The sequence below is a fragment of the Silurus meridionalis genome, chromosome 6 (assembly GCF_014805685.1).
Source record: "Silurus meridionalis isolate SWU-2019-XX chromosome 6, ASM1480568v1, whole genome shotgun sequence".
Lineage (NCBI taxonomy): Eukaryota > Metazoa > Chordata > Actinopteri > Siluriformes > Siluridae > Silurus > Silurus meridionalis.
Window position 1 is genome coordinate 1,664,797 of NC_060889.1, and position 19,471 is coordinate 1,684,267.

General features: G+C 38.7%; 1 gene segment (V, D, J or C); it reads left to right on the forward strand.

Annotated features, from left to right (window-relative positions):
• The first annotated feature begins 8,874 nt into the window (after window positions 1-8,874).
• Window positions 8,875-9,405, forward strand: LOC124387000. The segment is given in 2 exon segments: window positions 8,875-8,914; window positions 9,041-9,405. Coding segments are annotated over 2 exon segments (405 nt in total).
• Window positions 9,406-19,471: the final 10,066 nt, after the last annotated feature.

Below are 19,471 nucleotides of genomic sequence, written 5' to 3' on the forward strand. Positions count from 1 at the left end.
TGTTATACTGATGTGTCTGTGGCTTTCACTAGGTGAGGTATCACTGACTTTTAGTTCACTTCATATATAGCAGTAGTAATAGTGGTATTGTAAATATCAGTTAGACTGAGATATGTAACATTCTATTAATTATGGAAACGTTAAACATGCAATGTACTCTTGTCTCTGTCAGGTGTCTCCATTGCAGATCCAGTAGAGCCACTTTTCCTTCAGAAAGTTGTAGATAAAGGTGATGATGTGACTTTGTCCTGCAGCTACAAAAAATATAGTGGTGCTATAAATACTTTGCAGTGGTACAGGGAACATCCTAAATCTGCACCTGAGTTCCTTCTTTACATCACTCAAGGTGGAAGTAAAAGTAACATCCCAACAGGTCTGGATGCTAAAGTCGATAGTAATAAAAAACAAGTGGATCTGATCATCTCCTCTGCTGCTGTATCAGACTCTGCTCTATACTACTGTGCTGTGCAGCCCACAGTGACAGGAAATCCAGCTGCACCGTACAAAAACCTTCACAGAGTTTTATTCTACTGAAGGCAGATAAACTGATAAAGATGAATCATTTCTACCCTTTCATCAAACCAGAAGAGTAGATACAGTTTTAAAGCCCCCAGTTTATCTATATGTACTGTTATTATACTGCTGTTTATTTTTCATAGACACACAATAAAGGGAAATATATGATAAAAAGTATAATATTTGAATCACAGCATGTTTTTGTAAATCTTTTACAGGAATAAAATGTAGTGTTTTTACCAGAAGTACCAGAGGATTACTAGAGATTTAGGAGACTATGAGCAAGGGTTTAATCAGAGCGAATTTTATCACTCAATTATCCAACCTACGATAAAAAAAAAGTAAATTTTTCATGCAGATGTTTATATGCAGAAGACTCTTGATCTACAGTATCTCACAAAAGTAAATGCACCCCTCACATTTGAGCAACCATTTTAGTATCTTCTCAACGGACAATACTATATAACTGAAACTTGGATATATTTTAGAGTAGTCAATGTGCAACTGCAGATGTGATGCCTCGGTTTCAAGCTAATGAGCTTTGGATCTAAAGTCTAATGCCTCGACCAGTAAGCTTTTGGCTTGTGTGATCTGATTGTGAGTCTGAGTTATGTTATTTTGCTTTGATCTTGTCTGGGTTAAAATTTTTGTTCACCTATATGACAGGTGAAATAACTTTGTGGTGTAAATTCATAATAAAACTTTTAGATAATTGCTGATCAATGAACACATGTAGTCAGACAAGTTACTATTCATTCCCCACTAAATATTGGATGAGTTTTAATCTGTTCTAAAATAAGTCAAAACCTGAAATAATTGATAAACATTTCATAACATTATGGTCCTCAATTTAGATTTCTGAGATTCCCATAGGTTTTATAGATGCTTGTCTTAATGCCACATCCTGACATTATAATCTGCCAATGTAATGTCAGGAAGCTGCAGCTAGTCAAGAATTTGTCAGCAACTTTGGAAATGTCATGTGATGCTGTGGGGTGGAGCTCTATGAACCTTAAAATCTTCACATAATAAAGCATAGTAAGACCTTATATTATTTAATTTGGCAAAAACCATTCATCATGTTTACTGTTATACTGATGTGCCTGTGGCTTTCATTATGTGAGTTTCTGCCGGATTTTTGTTGGTAACAGTGAACTGTAGTAAATAATTAGTTCATGTTGTGCTAAAAATAGAGTTATTTAGAATTATGTATATTTTGCCTTAATCGTACAAGGGATAAAACATTTCTTCTTCTCTCTCTGACAGGTGAATCCATTGCAGATCCAGTAGAGCCACTTGTACCTCAGATAGTAATAGATAAAGGTGGCTATGTGACTCTGTCTTGCAGCTACAAAGGCTTCAGTGGTTCTGTAGGTAGTCTGCAGTGGTACAGGGAATATCCTAAATCTGCACCTAAGTTCCTTCTTTACATCACTCAAGGTGGAAGTAAAAGTAACAACATCCCACCAGGTCTGGATGCTAAAGTGGATAGTAATAAAAAACAAGTGGATCTGATCATCTCCTCTGCTGCTGTATCAGACTCTGCTCTATACTACTGTGCTGTGGAGCCCACAGTGACAGGAAACCCAGCTGCACTGTACAAAAACCTTCACAGAGTTGTATTCTACTGAAGGCAGATCAACTGATAAAGATGAAACATTTATACCCTTTCATCAAACCAGAAAAGTAGATACAGTTTAATAGCCCCCCTTTTCCTTTTCTCCCCCGCACATAGAGTTTGTCTATATGTACTGTTATTATAAATCTGTTGATTTTTGTTTACATTTGGATCATTTACAGCATGTGTTTGTAAATCTTTTATGGGTATAAAATGTAGTGTTTCCACCAGAAGTAGCAGAGGATGACCAAAGAATCAGGAGTCTATGACTAAGGGTATAATCAGAGCAATCTTTTATCGCTCAATAATCCAGGCCAAACAATCCGGTTAAAAAGGAAAGAGTGGATCTGATCATCTCCTCCGCTGCTGTATCAGACTCTGCTCTATACAACTGGGCACTGGCAGACACAGTGACAATAAATCCAGCTGCACTGTACAAAAACCTTCACACAGTTTTGTTTTACTGAAGGCACATCAACTACTAAAGCGATATTTCATTAAATGGGATTTTTTTTATCTCTTAGGGACACCCAAAGAAGCCTCACCTTTCTCTTCAGTTTGTGTCAAAGAATTAATCCATCTGCAATGGGTCCCAATTAAATTGTCAACTGATAATAAAATATTACCAATCATATAAATCACTGAATGGTCTTGAGCTGCAGTACCTGAGTAAAGGTTTGGTCTGTTATGATCTCCCAGGCCTACGTCCATCAAAAAGTAAAGACTACACCAGAAACTAGAGCTTTCTATCACAGAGCCCACAGTTATGAAACAGACAAGCCTATTGTGAATAGGTTTTATCACACTTTACTGTCAATTTCATTAAAATATTTTCTCAAAACACTAAAATTACATGCAATTTGGCACATACAAGGAAATTAACAAGGAAGAATTAGTGATTGTTGACCAAGATGATGTTTGCTACAGTATGAAATGTCCTTACTGTGGAGACCGTCTGTCTCTTGACAGAAGTGCTTCTGATATTTGTTGCGTCTGAAATAGAATGAAAGGATTTTCACAACGTGTTGCTCTCTGTTATTCCACTAGGAGGCAATATAAACAATGGACTTAACAACTGAGAATGAGTTTGATACCCTGGGGAGTTTGATACTCCAGGTATAAACATTGATAAAAAAAATGTATATAATATAATATAATTTAAATTATTTTAATATTGTAATTTTACAGTTTATCCTTAAAATAACTTCTTTGTTATATATATATTTTATTATTATAATAATTGTTTTTCCAATGTAAGAAAAATGCCTGGTTTCCAAGATAAAACTTGAGAGACAGAGAGAGAGAGAGAGAGAGAGAGAGAGAGAGAGAGAGAGAGAGAGAGAGAGAGAGAGAAGAGGGGTGACAGGGAGAGAAAGATATAGATTTTTAAGTATCCTTATTGTTGTAGTTAAGGACACTGTGCAGTTGGGGACTCGCTATGGCAGCATAGATAAAAGAAAGAGCCAGAAGGTAAGACAGATATGAGGGATCTCTGGGCTAAGACACGGCCCGCCACAACACCAACAACGAACGTGAGTGTATGTGTAAGAGTAAGAGGATGAAATCCGATGTTACGACTTCTTTTTATATGTCTAGGGTTGAAGCTGTAACATTAATACTGTGATTCATTCTGTGAAATGGCCAGGGAAAAGGACACGTAAACTAAGTATAATATAAAAGGATTTATTCAAACAAGGAGGAACAGGAGAGAATAGCAAAGTATAGCAAAGCTTATTAATTAATCCCACAGAAGAGAGAGGCGGAGAGTGGCGCTAAAGAAAAGAACACAACAAAACCAACCCAACTACCCCAGTTATAAACCACTAACCTAACACTAAACCAAAATTCTTCCGGCGCCTCTACACGCCCTAGCTTACCTACTCTAAACTAACAAAAATACAGAAGTAGCGCACACTCCTAGCTAGTGTCTCTATACATAGTATCATCTACGTGTTGCAAGATGTAAGTCACGTGACATACTATCTGCCCAACACTCCTGGGGAAAACACAAGGGTTGTTGTCAGAATATAACCACTCAAAAACAAACAAGATAACAGTCAACGAATCAACAATTGTAGTACAAACAATAAACAAGCAATGCTTTAAACACAACAATGCAAAACAAATGGTGCTCATGGTGCTCTCCCCAACGTTCCTGCAGTCCTCTTTTTAAACCCCAACAGTTGACCGGATTGGCCACAGGTGCAGTCAGGTCACACACGTTGATTATCTCCCTAGCCAATAGCAGTCCAAAGAGGGCGGAACCTTGAGAAATTGACAGGAAGGTGAACCAATAGAGAGAGACAAACACCCACACACACGAACATCCAATGGGACGTAACATCCGAGTTCACCAAACACTCTATATTTATGATCTCTCCAGATCTGCTCCTTTACCGCAGAAAAACCTACTGATAAAAGACTCCACTAAATAAATATGTTTTCAACCTCAACTTGAACACTGAGACTGTGTCTGAGTACCAAACACTGATTGAAAGGCTGTTCCATAACTGTGTGACTTTATAAGAGTAAGATTTGCCCCCTGCTGTAGTCTTCATTATTTGAGGTACCAACAAATAGCCTGCACCTTTTATTCTAAGTAGGTGTGGGGGATCATAATGGTACAGAAGTTCACTACAATACTGTGGCACGAGACTTTATGTGCTTTATAAGGGCTTTATACGTCAATAGTAGTATTTTATAATCAATGCAAGATTTAACTGGAAGCCAGTGTAGACTGATTAAAACAGGTGTGATGTGGTCATATCTAGATCTAGTAAGGACTCTTGCTGCTGCATTCTGGACTAACTGAAGCTTTTTTTGTAAGCTTTTTAAAAGCATCACAGCAGTATAATTATTAGAATAATAGATATAACTGCATTCTGTAATGAAATCATATTTCTAATTTTAGTAGGGAAAGACTAAGTTCAATAATTACGCCAAGGTTTTTGACTGCTGTACACACTGAGACAGAAACACCACCTGGAAATGCTAAATAATTGGAAATTTTACTTCTAGCTGCATGTGGTTTTAGTAAAAGCATTTCCATCTTATCCGAGTTGAGCAGAAGGAAGTTATTAAGCATCCACTGTTTAATGTCCTTTACACACTCATTTTTAATCTGATCTCTCTCTTCTGGTTTTGCTGAAATATACAGCTGTGTTATTGTGTATATTTTAAATATCTCATTGAGTTATATCCTCACATAGGTTTTTTTATTTATATATTAATGCTTTGCTACGACTCTTAACTCACCCTCCAACTCTCTCTACCAGAGACTATTGTTTCCACTCTTAATTGCAAAATGTCTGGCAGACATCTTATCATGGATTGCAGCTCATCAGCTGAAACTTAATTATAGCAAAACTGAACTTCCTTTCCTCCCATGTGATGTATTCCTACATCTGGATCTATGATTTTCCTCCTAACATTGTGTGAAAATTAGGGTAACAATTAACAGTCAATTGTCCATTTCAATTCACTCTATATCTTTAATTCACAACTTTTAGATGACTCTTTTATTAATTATGTTTATAATTTTTCCATGGATTTCCTAGATTTCTATACCATTTTCTTTCTATATGATTTCTATATAGATTAATACATTAGAATCAGCCAATGTGAGGTCAGGAAGTTGCAGCTAGTCGAGCATAAATCAGCAACACTGTAGATGTCATGTGATGCTGTGAGGTGGAGCTCCATGAACTTTCAAAGAGTTCACAAATTAAAGCACAGAGTGAACTTAAAATATTTTTATTTGTCAAAAGCCTTTAACATGTTCACTGTTATACTGATGTGTCTGTGGCTTTCACTAGGTGAGGTAACACTGACTTCATATATAGCAGTAGTAATAGCGTTATTGTAAATCAGTTGGTCTGAGATATGTAACTTTCTATTAATCATGTGAATGTAAAACATGCAATGTTCTTTTGTCTCTGTCAGGTGACTCCATTGCAGATCCAGTAGAGCCACATGTCCTTCAGAAAGTTGTAGATAAAGGTGATGATGTGACTTTGTCCTGCAGCTACAAAAAATATAGTGGTGCTATAGATAGTTTGCAATGGTACAGGGAACATCCTAAATCTGCACCTGAGTTCCTTCTTTCCATCACTCCCTCTGGACGTAAAAGTAACAACATTCCACCACGCCTAGATGCTAAAGTCGATAAAATTAAAAAACAAGTGGATCTGATCATCTCCTCTGCTGCTGTATCAGACTCTGCTCTATACTACTGTGCTGTGGAGCCCACAATGACAGGAAATCCAGCTGCACTGTACAAAAACCTTCACAGAGTTTTATTCTACTGAAGGCAGATCAACTGATAAAGATGAATCATTTCTACCCTTTCATCAAACCAGAAGAGTAGATACAGTTTAAAAGCCCCCCTTTCCCTTTTCTCCCCAGCACATAGAGTTTATCTATATATATACTGTTATTATACTGCTGTTTATTTTCCATAGACACACAATAAAGGGAAATATATAATTAAAAAGTATAATATTTGAATTATAGCATGTTTTTGTAAATCTTTTGCAGGTATTAAATGTCGTGTTTTCACCAGAAGTACCAGAGGATGAGTAAAGAATCAGGAGACTATGAGCAAGGGTTTAATCTGAGCGATGATTTATTACTCAAAAATTCCAAACCTACGATGAAATAAATACTTATGTGCACATTCAGAAGACTCTTGGGCCAATCTACAGTATCTCACAAAAGTAAATGCACCCCTCACATTTGAGCAACCATTTTAGTATCTTCTCAATGGACAATACTATATAAATGAAACTTGGATATATTTTAGAGTAGTCAATGTGCAACTGCAGATGTGTTGCCTGGGTTTCAAGCTCATGAGCTTTGGATCCAAAGTCTAATGCCGTAACCAGTAAGCTATTGACTTGTGTGATCTGATTGTGAGTCTGAGTTATGGTATTTTGCCTTGATTTTGTCTGGGTTAAAATATATGTTCACCTATATGACAGGTAAAATAAAGTAGATGTTACCTTAAAGTACTTTGTGGTGTAAATTCATAATAAAGCTTTTAGATAATTGCTCATCAGTCAGACAAGTTACTATTCATTTCCCACTAAATATTGGATTAGTTTTAGTCTGACACCCCTGTTCTAAAATACATCAAACTTGAAATAATTGCTGACCATTTCATAAATGATGGTCCTTTATTTAGATTTCCTAGATTTCCATAGCTTGGCTTAATACCACATCCTGACATAATACAGTCCCTGACAAAAGTTTGTCACTTATCTATTTTGTAGAAACACCTGCTATTAACCTGACTTTTAATTAATCAATTGGTGTTAGAAATAGCTCATATGAAAAGCTAAAACCCTCCCAAATGGTGTTTAATTCACTGAAATAAAATAGTTTTACTGAAAAAAGATTTATCATTTAATCAAGACAGAAAGGTCAAATTTTGGCAAGACAAAAGTTTTGTCGCCTATATAGAAATTGAACAAATTTACTGCAAATACAAAAATATGTCATCATATTAAGTAGTGGTGCTGTGAGATCCAAATGTAATATCTTGTATGACTTTCATGAGCTTGAAGGACTGCATCCATGCGGTTTGGCAAGGATTCATACAATTTATTGATGAAGTCATCAGGAATAGCAAAGAAAGCAGTTTTGCATGGCTCCCAGAGTTCATCAATATTCTTTGGTTTCGTCTTCCATGCTTCCTCTTTCATCCTACCCCACATATGCTCAATGATGTTCATGTCTGGTGACTGGGCTGGCCAATCCTGGAGCATCTTGATCTTTTTCGCCTTGAGGAACTTTGATGTGGAGATTGAAGTATGCGATGGCGCACCATCCTGCTGCAGAATTTGGCCTCTTTTATGGTTGGGAATATAAGAGGTAGCTAAGATTTCTTGGTATTTTAGACTATTGATGTTGCCTTTCACCCTGCAGATCTCTCGCACACCACCATACTGGATGTAACCCAAGACCATGATTCATCCATGATGTCCATCCTTTTAGCAGGCTGTGGGCCTTGGCAAATGCCACACGGTTTTTCAATTGTCTTTTGTTTAGTGCTGTCTTCTGGGCACTGATTCGACCATGGAGGCCAAACTTTTCTGGTTGACACAGGGACTTCAGGTGACCAGGTCTAGTGGAGCTCTGCTGCAGTGGAAAATGGGCTGGCCTTGGATTTTTGAGCCAACAAACGGTCCTCTCAAGCAGTTGTCTTGCGGGGTCTGCCTGACCTGGGCTTGTCAAAAACGCATTGGAGGTGTCTGCCACATCAGCAGTGGATCTGGTCTTTAGTTGCAGTTGATGTGAAGGTCTAGTGTACTGGGGTTCTTTTTATACACACCTGAGACCTAATTGATCCATTATTAGTCACAGGTGAACCTCATATGACAAGGCGACAACACTTATGTATTTGCAAAAATTTACTCAATGGGCTTTACCAAGCTGTGAATATAATATTTTTTGACAGTTTCGTCCCAAAGCTGTTGGGATTAAAATTAGCCATTTCTTGTAAAAAATAGAAATATATTTCTGCGGCACTTCAGGTCAATTTGTACACAAGCAACAAGACATTTGTCAGGGACTGTAATCTGCCAATGTAATGTCAGTATGCTGCAGCTAGTCAAGAGTATGTCAGCAACTTTGGAAATGTCATGTGATGCTGTGGGGTGGAGCTCTATGAACCTTAAAATCTTCACATAATAAAGCATAGAAAGACCTTATAATATTTAATTTGGAAAAAAACATTCATCATGTTCACTGTAATACTGATGTGTCTGTGGCTTTCATTATGTGAGTTTCTGCCGGATCTTTGTTAGTAACAGTGAACTGTAGTAAATAATTAGTTCATGTTGTGCTAAAAATAAATTAATTTATAGTTATTAATCTTTTGCCTTAATCTTCTTCTCTCTCTGACAGGTGAATCCATTGCAGATCCAGTAGAGCCACTTGTACCTCAGATAGTAATAGATAAAGGTGGCTATGTGACTCTGTCCTGCAGCTACAAAGGCTTCAGTGGTTCTGTAGGTAGTCTGCAGTGGTACAGGGAATATCCTAAATCAAAAACTCAGTTCCTTCTTTACATCACTGAAGGTGGAAGTAAAAGTAACAACATCCCACCACGCCTGGATGCTAAAGTGGATAGAAATAAAAAACAAGTGGATCTGATCATCTCCTCTGCTGCTGTATCAGACTCTGCTCTATACTACTGTGCCGTGGAGCCCACAGTGACAGGGAATCCAGCTGCACTGAACAAAAACCTTCACAGAGTTTTATTCTACTGAAGGCAGATCAACTGATTAAGATAAAAACATTTATACCCTTTCATCAAACCAGAAGAGAAGATACAGTTTAATAGCACCCCCTTCCCTTTTTCTCACACACATACAGTTTATCTATATGTACTGTTATTTTTACAGCTGTTTATTTTTCATGCACACAATTAAGGGAAATATATGATAAAAAAAAGTATAATATTTGAATTTCAGCATGTTTTTGTAAATCCTTTTTACAAGTATACCATGTAGTGCTTTCACCAGAAGTACCAGAGAATGACTTAAGAATCAGGGAAATATGATAAAGGGTTTAATCAGAGCTCAATTACTCAATAATCCAAACCAACGATGAAAAAAAGGCAATTTTTATACTGATGTGTACATTTATAAGACTCTTGGGTATATGTACAGTACTGGATGTTAAACATGGCACCTCATGGCAAAGAACCCGTTGAGGATTTGAGAATTAGAATTGTTGTTCACAAAAATAGCCAAGGCTATAGGTGGTAACACCCTAAAACTGAGTAACAGTACAGTGGAAAGAATCATACAGAGGTTTTCCAAGACGGGTTTCACTCGGAACAGGCCTCGCAAGGGTCCATTAAAGAAGTCGAGTCCTCATGCTGTGCATCAAAAACAGACTCACAAGTGCTGCCAGCATTGTGTTAGAAACTGCAGAAGCAAAAGGCCCTCAGACTCTACACCGCACACTGAAGCAAGTTGGTTACATGGACACAGTTTTGACATGTTCACTTAGGGTGTACTCACCTTTATTGCCAGTTTGACAATAATGGCTGTATTTTGTTATTTTTTAGGACAGTAAATCTGTACTGCTATACAAGCTGCACATTGACTACTCTAAAATACCCCCCTCCCCCATGTTCTCATTTACATCTACAAACATTCCTTTACATGTACAGTTGTGTTCAAAATTATTCAACCCCCACTGAAATTGATTGTTTTGGTCGGTTTGACATTGATTATGATCATTCAGTCATCCTGCTTACAATTAAATCAAAGAGGCACGTGTAGGTCAGACAAATATAACATAACATTTATAATGAAATAACCACAAATGTCTTTTCTGAGCTCACATCATTATCAGTTTTATTCAACCCCCAAGTGACATTCAATATTAGTACTTAGTACAACATCCTTTTACAGTTATAACAGCTTTTAAACGTGAAGCATAGCTTGACACAAGTGTCTTGCAGCGATCTACGGGTATCTTCGCCCATTCATCATGGGCAAAAGCCTCCAGTTCAGTCACATTCTTAGGCTTGCGCACTGCAACTGCTTTCTTTAAGTCCCACCAGAGGTTCTCAATCGGATTTAAGTCTGGTGACTGCGATGGCCACTTCAAAATGTTCCAGCCTTTAATCTGCAACCATGCTCTAGTGGACTTGGAGGTATGCTTGGGATCATTGTCCTGTTGAAAGGTCCAACGTCTTCCAAGCCTCAGGTTTGTGACGGACTGCATCACATTGTCATCCAATATCTCCTGGTACTGAAGAGAATTCATGGTACCTTGCACACGCTGAAGCTTCCCAGTACCTGCAGAAGCAAAACAGCCCCAAAGCATGATTGACCCCCCGCCATGCTTCACAGTAGGCAAGGTGTTCTTTTCTTCATAGGCCTTGTTCTTCCTCCTCCAAACATAGCGTTGATCCATGGGCCCAAACAGTTCTAATTTTGTTTCATCAGTCCACAGAACACTATCCCAAAACTTCTGTGGTTTGTCCACATGACTTTTGGCATACTGCAGTCGACTCTTCTTATTCTTTGGGGACAGCAAGGGGGTGCGCCTGGGAGTTCTGGCATGGAGGCCTTCATTACGCAGGGTGCGCCGTATTGTCTGAGCAGAAACTTCAGTACCCACATCTGACAAATCTTTTCTCAGTTCCTCAGCAGTCACACGGGGACTTTTCTCCACTCTACGCTTCAGGTAGCGCACAGCAGTCGAAGTCAGCATCTTCTTTCTGCCACGACCAGGTAGCGTTTCAACAGTGCCCTTTGCCTTGAATTTGCGAATGATGCTTCCTATGGTGTCTCTTGGTATGTTTAACATCTTTGCAATCTTCTTATAGCCATTGCCCTTCCTGTGAAGAGTAATCACCTGTTCTCTTGTCTTCCTGGACCATTCTCTTGACCTCACCATGTTTGTAACCACACCAGTAAATGTCTAGAAGGAGCTGAGTATCACAGTCATTTTAAAGCTGCCTAATTGGTGCTTATTAGGCTTTATTGCTGCTCCCTGATATCCACAGGTGTTTTCAATACCTGATTGAAAACACTTCATTGAACCTCTGTTCTTCAGAGTGGTAGTCTTTAAGGGGTTGAATAATTGTCAATGAAGAATTCACAAAAGAAACATTTACTACTGTATTACAAAACTAATTGATGTCATTTTAGTTGCATATGGTTCTTTAAGAAGTCCTTGTAGGATTTCATTCTGAATACAATTACAAATGTACACTAAATTCCCTAAAACCATTTACAGCATTGGGGGTTGAATAATTTTGAACACAACTGTACAGTATATCTCACATATTTTCTGTAACCTCACTGAAAACTGTTACAGAAACATAAACTCGTACGGATAATTACAGTACATTCCTCCACTGAGGAATCTCTATAATTTTTCTGTATTTTGCTAACAGATAATTTGTTCACCCAATTTCTGTCTTAGAAGATGTAGGGTTTTCACATGTCATAGGGTAAAAGAAGTAAAAGATAAGATAGATCCACTTTTACCTCAGGAAGTTTTGAATAAAGAAAATGTGATTCTTTCACATGATCATGTGAGGTGGAGCTTCATGATCCATTAAGTTTAATGTAACAGAGTACAGAAAGACCTGCAAATGCTTTCATCCAACAAAAAACATTCATCATGTTCAGCATTATATTTATCTATCTGTGGATTTCATTAGGTGAGTTAACATTTTTTATGTAAAATATTAACTACTTAGTGATTAATAGGTGAATGTGGTGTTGATAAAAGTTTAACTTACTATGTTTTAATCAACAATATACTCTACTCTTCATGACAGGTGACTCCATGGCAGATCGAATAAAGCCACTGTTTACTTATAAAGCTGTAGATGAAGGTCAGGATAATAGTCTTTCCTGCAGCAACAGTGGTGCAACAAACCTGCACTGGTACAGACAATATCCAAAATACAAACCTGTGTTCCTTCTTAACATCACTCCATTTGGAGGCAAAAGTGACTCTGATCATCTCCTCTGCTGCAGTCTCAGACTCTGCTTTAAACGTCTGTGCTCTGGCAGCCACAATGACAGGAAATCCAACAAAACAGTACAAAAAAACCTTCACACAGTTTTGTTCTACTGAAGGCACATCAAATTATTTTTCTTTTTCTTCTTCTTTCGGATTCTCCCATTAGGGGTTGCCACAACGAATCAGACATCTCCATACCCCCCTGTCCTCTACATCTGCCTCTTTCACACCAACTACCTGCATGTCTTCCCTCACCACCTCGGTAAACTTCCTCCATGGCATTCCTCTTTTCCTCCTACCTGGCGGCTCCATCCTCAGCATTGTTCTACCGATATAACCCATGTCTCTCCTCTGCATATGTCCAAACCATATCAATCTCGCCTTCCTCACTTTGTCTCCAAAACGTCCTATATGCACTGTCCCTCTAATAAACACATTTCTATACCTGTTCATCCTGCTACCTCCAGGTCCATCTCCTGTCTTTTACTCAATGCCACTGTCTCTAAACCATACAACATAGCAGGTCCTATAAAGTCCTATAAACTTTTCCTTTTACTCTTGCAGATTCTCTTCTATCACAAATCACTCCTGCTACTCATCTTCACCCACTTCACCCTGCCTGTACTCTTTTCATCACTTCTATAACACACTCTCCATTACTTTGCACTTTTGACCCCAGGTACCTGAACTCATCCACCTTCTCCACCTCTTCTCCCTGCAACCGCACCACTCCACTGCCCTCCTTCTCATTTACACATGTACTCTGTTTTACTCCTTTCATTTCCCTTCTTTCCAGAACGTACCTCCACCTCTCCAGGCTCTTCTCAACCTGCTCACTACTCGCACCACAAATCACAATATTATCCGCAAACATCACTCCTGTCCAAACTCGTCTGTCAACCTGTCCATCACCACTGCAAACAGGAAAGGGTTTAGAGCCGATCCTTGATGCAGTCCAACCTCCACCTTAAACCAGTCTGTCGTTTCCACTGCACACTTCACTGCTGTCACACTGTCCTCATACATGTCCTGCACCTCCCTTCTCTGACACACCTCTCTTTCTTATACAAACCACATCTCCTCTCTTGGCACCCTGTCGTACGCTTTCTCTAAATCCACAAACACACAATACAACTCCTTCTGACCTTCTCTATACTTCTTCATCAACATTCTCAAAGCAAATAATGTGTCTGTGGTGCTCTTCCTCGGCATGAAACCATACTGTTGCTCACAGATGGTCACCTCTTCTTTCAACCTGGCTTCCAATACTCTTTCCCATAACTTCATGATGTGACTTATCAACTTTATTAACCTGTAGTTACTGCAGGTCTGAACATCTCCCTTATTTTTAAAGATCGGTACCAGCACACTCCTTGTCCATTCCTCAGGCATCCTCTCACCTTCCAAAATGTTATTGAACAACCTTGTTAAAAACTAAACTGCCATCTCTTCTAAACATCGCCATGCTTCTACCGGCAGTGTTGGGCAACGTTACTTTTAAAAGTAACGCATTACAATATTGAGTTACTCCCCAGAAAAGTAACTAAATACGTTACTTAGTTACTTTTTATGGAAAGTAATGCATTATATTACTTTTGCGTTATTTTTGCGTTACTTGTATCTCTTTCACGACTTGCAGGTGTAACAGGTGTAATATAGATAATTGCCATTAAGAAATAAGTTATATTAGAGTAAAATACATGTCTTAAACATTTAAAATGCTTAATAACTTCTCAGAACAATAAGATGATCGACTAAATTTTGACCACAAGGCTGAAAACTTTCCAGTCGCACTTCTTTCAATCTGCCTCGCCGTCAGAAATGTAACTACCGTTCGTGTATATAAGGTAAAGGGTGTGGCCTGCACACCGGTGATGTCGAGGGAGAACATACCTTTTGCTGTCCTCTCATAAAACTTTGTGCAATTGTGTAAATATGACCTCGTCCTCGTCTACATCATTTTCTGCTTCATCATCAGCTTGAAACATTCTGAACGCTTTTACAAAGTTCGCGCTATTATCAGTGACCGTGGCAGTTTATCTTCCTACAAAGAGCAAATGAGCTGTGAATTTGCTCTCTTTCTCCGCTGTGATGGCATCGTACATGTGTCTCCTACGGAAAACCTTTATTCTGAGCAGTCAATAGAGCTGCAGTGGTGGAAAGTCTGCAAAAGTTTTCTATATTTCCGTCTCCATTTCCATATATGCAACATTGCATAATGTTGCATATATTCAACATTATACACACACACACACACACACACACACACACACACACACACACATCTGTAGTGCTGTGCTTTGCATGCAGATGTTTTTTGGTGTTTTTGTAAAGTGGTATTTTTGCAGTTGACAAGAGCTTTTCACCAACACATAATCTACACTTAACCAATATTCCTTCCTCCTTTTCCTCGACTATTTTAAAATAATAAGAATACTTACATCACAGTAATGTAATTCTCTGGTCTGCCATCTCCGCTTCTGACCAGCTTCTGTTCCGTATGACTGCGCGATTCTACGTGACTACGTTAATTTTAATTCAGTATTAATTTTTTTATGCAAAATAATTTAACTTTAAAGTAACTCGCATTACTTTTTTAAAAAAGTAACTCAGATATTAATTTGTAAATTTATAAAGTAACGCGCTACTTTACTCGTTACTCCAGAAAAGTAATATTATTACGTAACGCACGTTACTTGTAACGCGTTACCCCCAACACTGTCTACCAGTATGTCATCTGGTCCAACTGACTCTTCATCCTCATAATCACTGCTCTCACTTTCTTCTTACTAATCCTATTCACTTCCTGCTACAGCATCCACACCATCCAACCTTCTCTCGCTCTCATTTTACTTGTTTATCAGCTGCTCAGAATACTCCCTCCAACTTCTCAACACACTCTCCTCATTAGTCAACACATTTCCATCTTCATCCTTTATTGCGCTAACTTGCAGCACATCCTTCCCATCTCATTCCCTCTGCCTGGCAAATTGGTATAAATCCTTTTCTTCTTCCTTAGTGTCCAACTTCACATACAGCTCGTCGTATGCCTGCTGCCACATCTCCTTGTACTCCTGCCTTTTCTCATCACTCTGTCGATCCCAATTCTGTTTTGCCAACCTCTTTCTCCTTATGCTTTCCTGCACTTTCCCATTCCACCACCACATCTCTTTGTCTTCCTTTCTGTTTTCAGATGTCACATCAAGTACCTTTCTAGCTGTCTCCCTTTTCACTTCTGCAGTAGTTGCCCAATCATCCAGCACCTATTCACCACCACCATTCAGCAAGCTTGATGAGCACTTTCTGCAACCCACTGCCTCTATGCGGAGGTCTGTCTTTCTTCCCAGACCTGCACACCAAAGTGTCCAGGTCTTGGGCTAAGCCTCACTCAGACAGGATTAGAGCCATGCTGCTGGACACCCCTCTGGCCCAGACTGGGCTGTTTGGGTTCAGGGATGCTGTCAATAAAGTCGTCACTCGCACTCCTCCTGTTAGGGATCCTGTGCGACGCTGAACAGCAATCAAATTAGTGTTTGAAACTCAGACAAGCCTTTGTATCATTAATTTTACTGTTAAATCAATAAAATATGTATTTTTTGCTAAAAACTAAAATTACACTTAGCTATTAAGTCTAACACATTCAACCCATTATAATTAAAGGTACTGGGAAATTAACAAGGAACAATTGTACATCTTTTAGACATATTTTAAGAATGTGCGGTCTCATGTATCGAGGTGATGGCTGCTACAGTTCGAAATGTTGACCTGACTGTGGAGACAGAGCCACTGCTGATATCTTGTGGCTACAATAGAATTAAAGGTTTTTTTGGAATGAGTGTGCTTGTCTCTGCTAGTCTCTGTTAATCCGCTAGGGGGCAAGAGAAAGCAATAAACTTATCCACTGTATTTACTCTGTACTATGTAATTATGACTTAATTATGGGATTTCACAGTAAGAGGTGAATATTATTGGAGTTTATTTCACATTCTATTTCTAATAATTTTAACATATATATATATATATATATATATATATATATATAATACAAAAATCATGGTTCAGGAACATACCTCGGTTTTAAAGTCACGATTCAGTTTCAATTTCAGTACAGTTGGGGAAAAAAATGCAAAACATACAATTGTTTGTCAATTTTTCTTAAAGCAGTTTATTACAGTTTTTCTCAGTCGCTTTGGAGCATTTCTCGAATCATCCTTAAGATTTGCAAATCAGTAAGTGCATTCTCAAAACAATGTGAACAAACAGCACAATACATCGGATTTCTTGCAAAAGCGTGTTTTTTACACAAAATCCTTAGTACTTCTCTCAAAAGTAAGTATTTGTGTCAATGAACATATCATTGTCATCAAAATACCAAGTCCTTTTATCATTGTTTACGAACAAGATAGTCAAAATGTTTAGTCATTTTTTCAATATGACAATGCTTTATTTTAGTATTTCCTGATGTAAATTATGTTTTGGATTACAAGTATTGAAAATGCACAAGGCTGAATTGCCAACTATGAATTTAAACAGCACAAATGTACACATTACTGTATGTGGGATATTGATTGTAAGAGACTGGACAGGATTCACACTTTTTAATTTTTCTTTACTAATGGACTGGCAAAAAAATTACAATATAATGTCATTGTGATAAAAAATAAAAATAAACAAATTAAAATTCAAAAAGGTAAACATAGGAAACACTTCTTAGGTAGAACTGCGCATGCCGCACTATACAGTGTAATCTGTCTCTACCCCCTGATGTCCCAGTCTGATTTTCGTTCACATCACAACAGATATCATCCCTTGCAATACTATTGTGAGGCCATGATTGACAACATGGTCCACAATAATGGCTCTAATTTCATCTGAAATATATCTCAGTCTCTGGCCTTTTCTTCCTCTTCCTCTATTTTTTCTCCTTACCCTTCCAGCATGCATCCTTATTTTTGGCTCTTGACCATGTTCATTTCCTAGTTGTTTATCCGTTTTTAACTACTGTAAATCTGGTTTGCGATGTGCAATTTCTGTAAGCATGTATATTATATATATATATATATATATATATATAATATTTTAATATGCAAAAATTTAAAAGAGTACAATAAATCACAACATCATCCATCCATGCACACTCTTGTTTTACCACTTCAGAACTGGGGACTTTGTCCTGCCTTTTTAGCTAAACACAGCACGCACTCGTGTTCTCTCACAACACCACACCACAAACCCAATTGTGATCACTACAAGTCGACAGCTGTACCACCACCACACACCGCAGACACTGGCTAGCACTGGTACCCCAATTCTGAAGGGAAAAGAACAACAAAATTAGACAAATACACCAACTACACACATACAAACAGCACACTATGATTTATAAAGAACGCTGCCAGAGGAGTTAGCATCACCTAATAATAGCGGCTCTCCTTAACAATTATAGGCAGCACAAAAGCATCATATAAAACATCACATTTACAAAACAAATCAAATCATACAAAAACCCCAAATAGGAGTTTACAAACAACAACTTGAAAAAAAACCACGAAAGAAAATCAAACAAACAAAGAATAACACAACAGGGCTGACAATACAAAGATATACGATGCAAATACCCCACCTCAGTCAAAACCTTAAATACTCAACACGCTAAGTTTAGCTGCGCTCTCACTAGCCGGAAGCGCTGTCAGTCCGGTCGCGAAGGCAATTCCCCCTTTGTAGAGATATGATAGTTAGTTTACATTATATGCATCCGTTACGAGGCAGTGAAAAGCGGGTCAAGCCTGGACCAACATGAAGAAATAAAACAACCCAATCTTTACAATCGCACTCCTTTTCATGCGTCATTACTGCAGCTGCTCAGTAGTCAGTATCGATTATGCAGAAAGGCGCAAAGCTCAACGACGCCGAAAAGCCTGCTGCAACACCTTCGTGACACTAATAAAACATACAAGACTTTAGATTTAAAATAAGGGATGCGCCTCGCTACACATAAATGAAACTGATCACATACCTGCCAATAGAACTCACGCCGCTCCGCACACTTGGCGTGTACGGTGAAAAGCTGACAAAGTGTCACTCAACACATCCGCAATGTTCCTCAGCCACACACTGCAAGTTGAAATGAATCTAAAATTACCCTGTTTGACCAAAAAAAGGTTCGAATGCAACTGCTGCTGATAGCGCTTACCTCGCAGACATAAACACGGCGCACAGGAAGTTACGTCACTTCGAAACCCCAGATGACGCGCTTGGTGACGTGCGCTTGGTTGCCTATCAATCTCATCCCCTTTTATACCCGTGGAACATACCATTTCCACACAAATAATCAAATTGGTTGATCGCATCACCACAATCTATCCCCCATTAGTCATCGTGGTCCCGACGATGAACACTAATCCCAGGGCCTAAACAAAGCAACCAGAGAACTAGACCCCAAGGTAGATCTGGCAGAAATCTGATAAGCCTCACCACCTACAGCTCGTGGTAAGCGGTGCGGGTTTGAGTGCTGACCTGCCCCAACGCGCCCAGTTCGTCTTGGGGCTCTTCCAGATATATTGGGTGGTCCCAACCCAATGGATCCTGGCTCTGACTGCGATCCTACACCCTCACTTTCCAATGCCGTGGGCCTAGTACCCGGTTCCTCAACCCCAGGAGTGGGACTAACCTTACTTCTGAGGAGCTGGAACCATTTCCACATCCCTTGAGGAACCAGCGGGGATTCTACCACATACACCAAGTCCTCATCCTCAGATTCGTCTTCTAAGGGTGTGGGCAGCTTAGACTGACCCTCAGGAGACTCAATTGGAGCCGGAGTACATTGAATACGGGGTT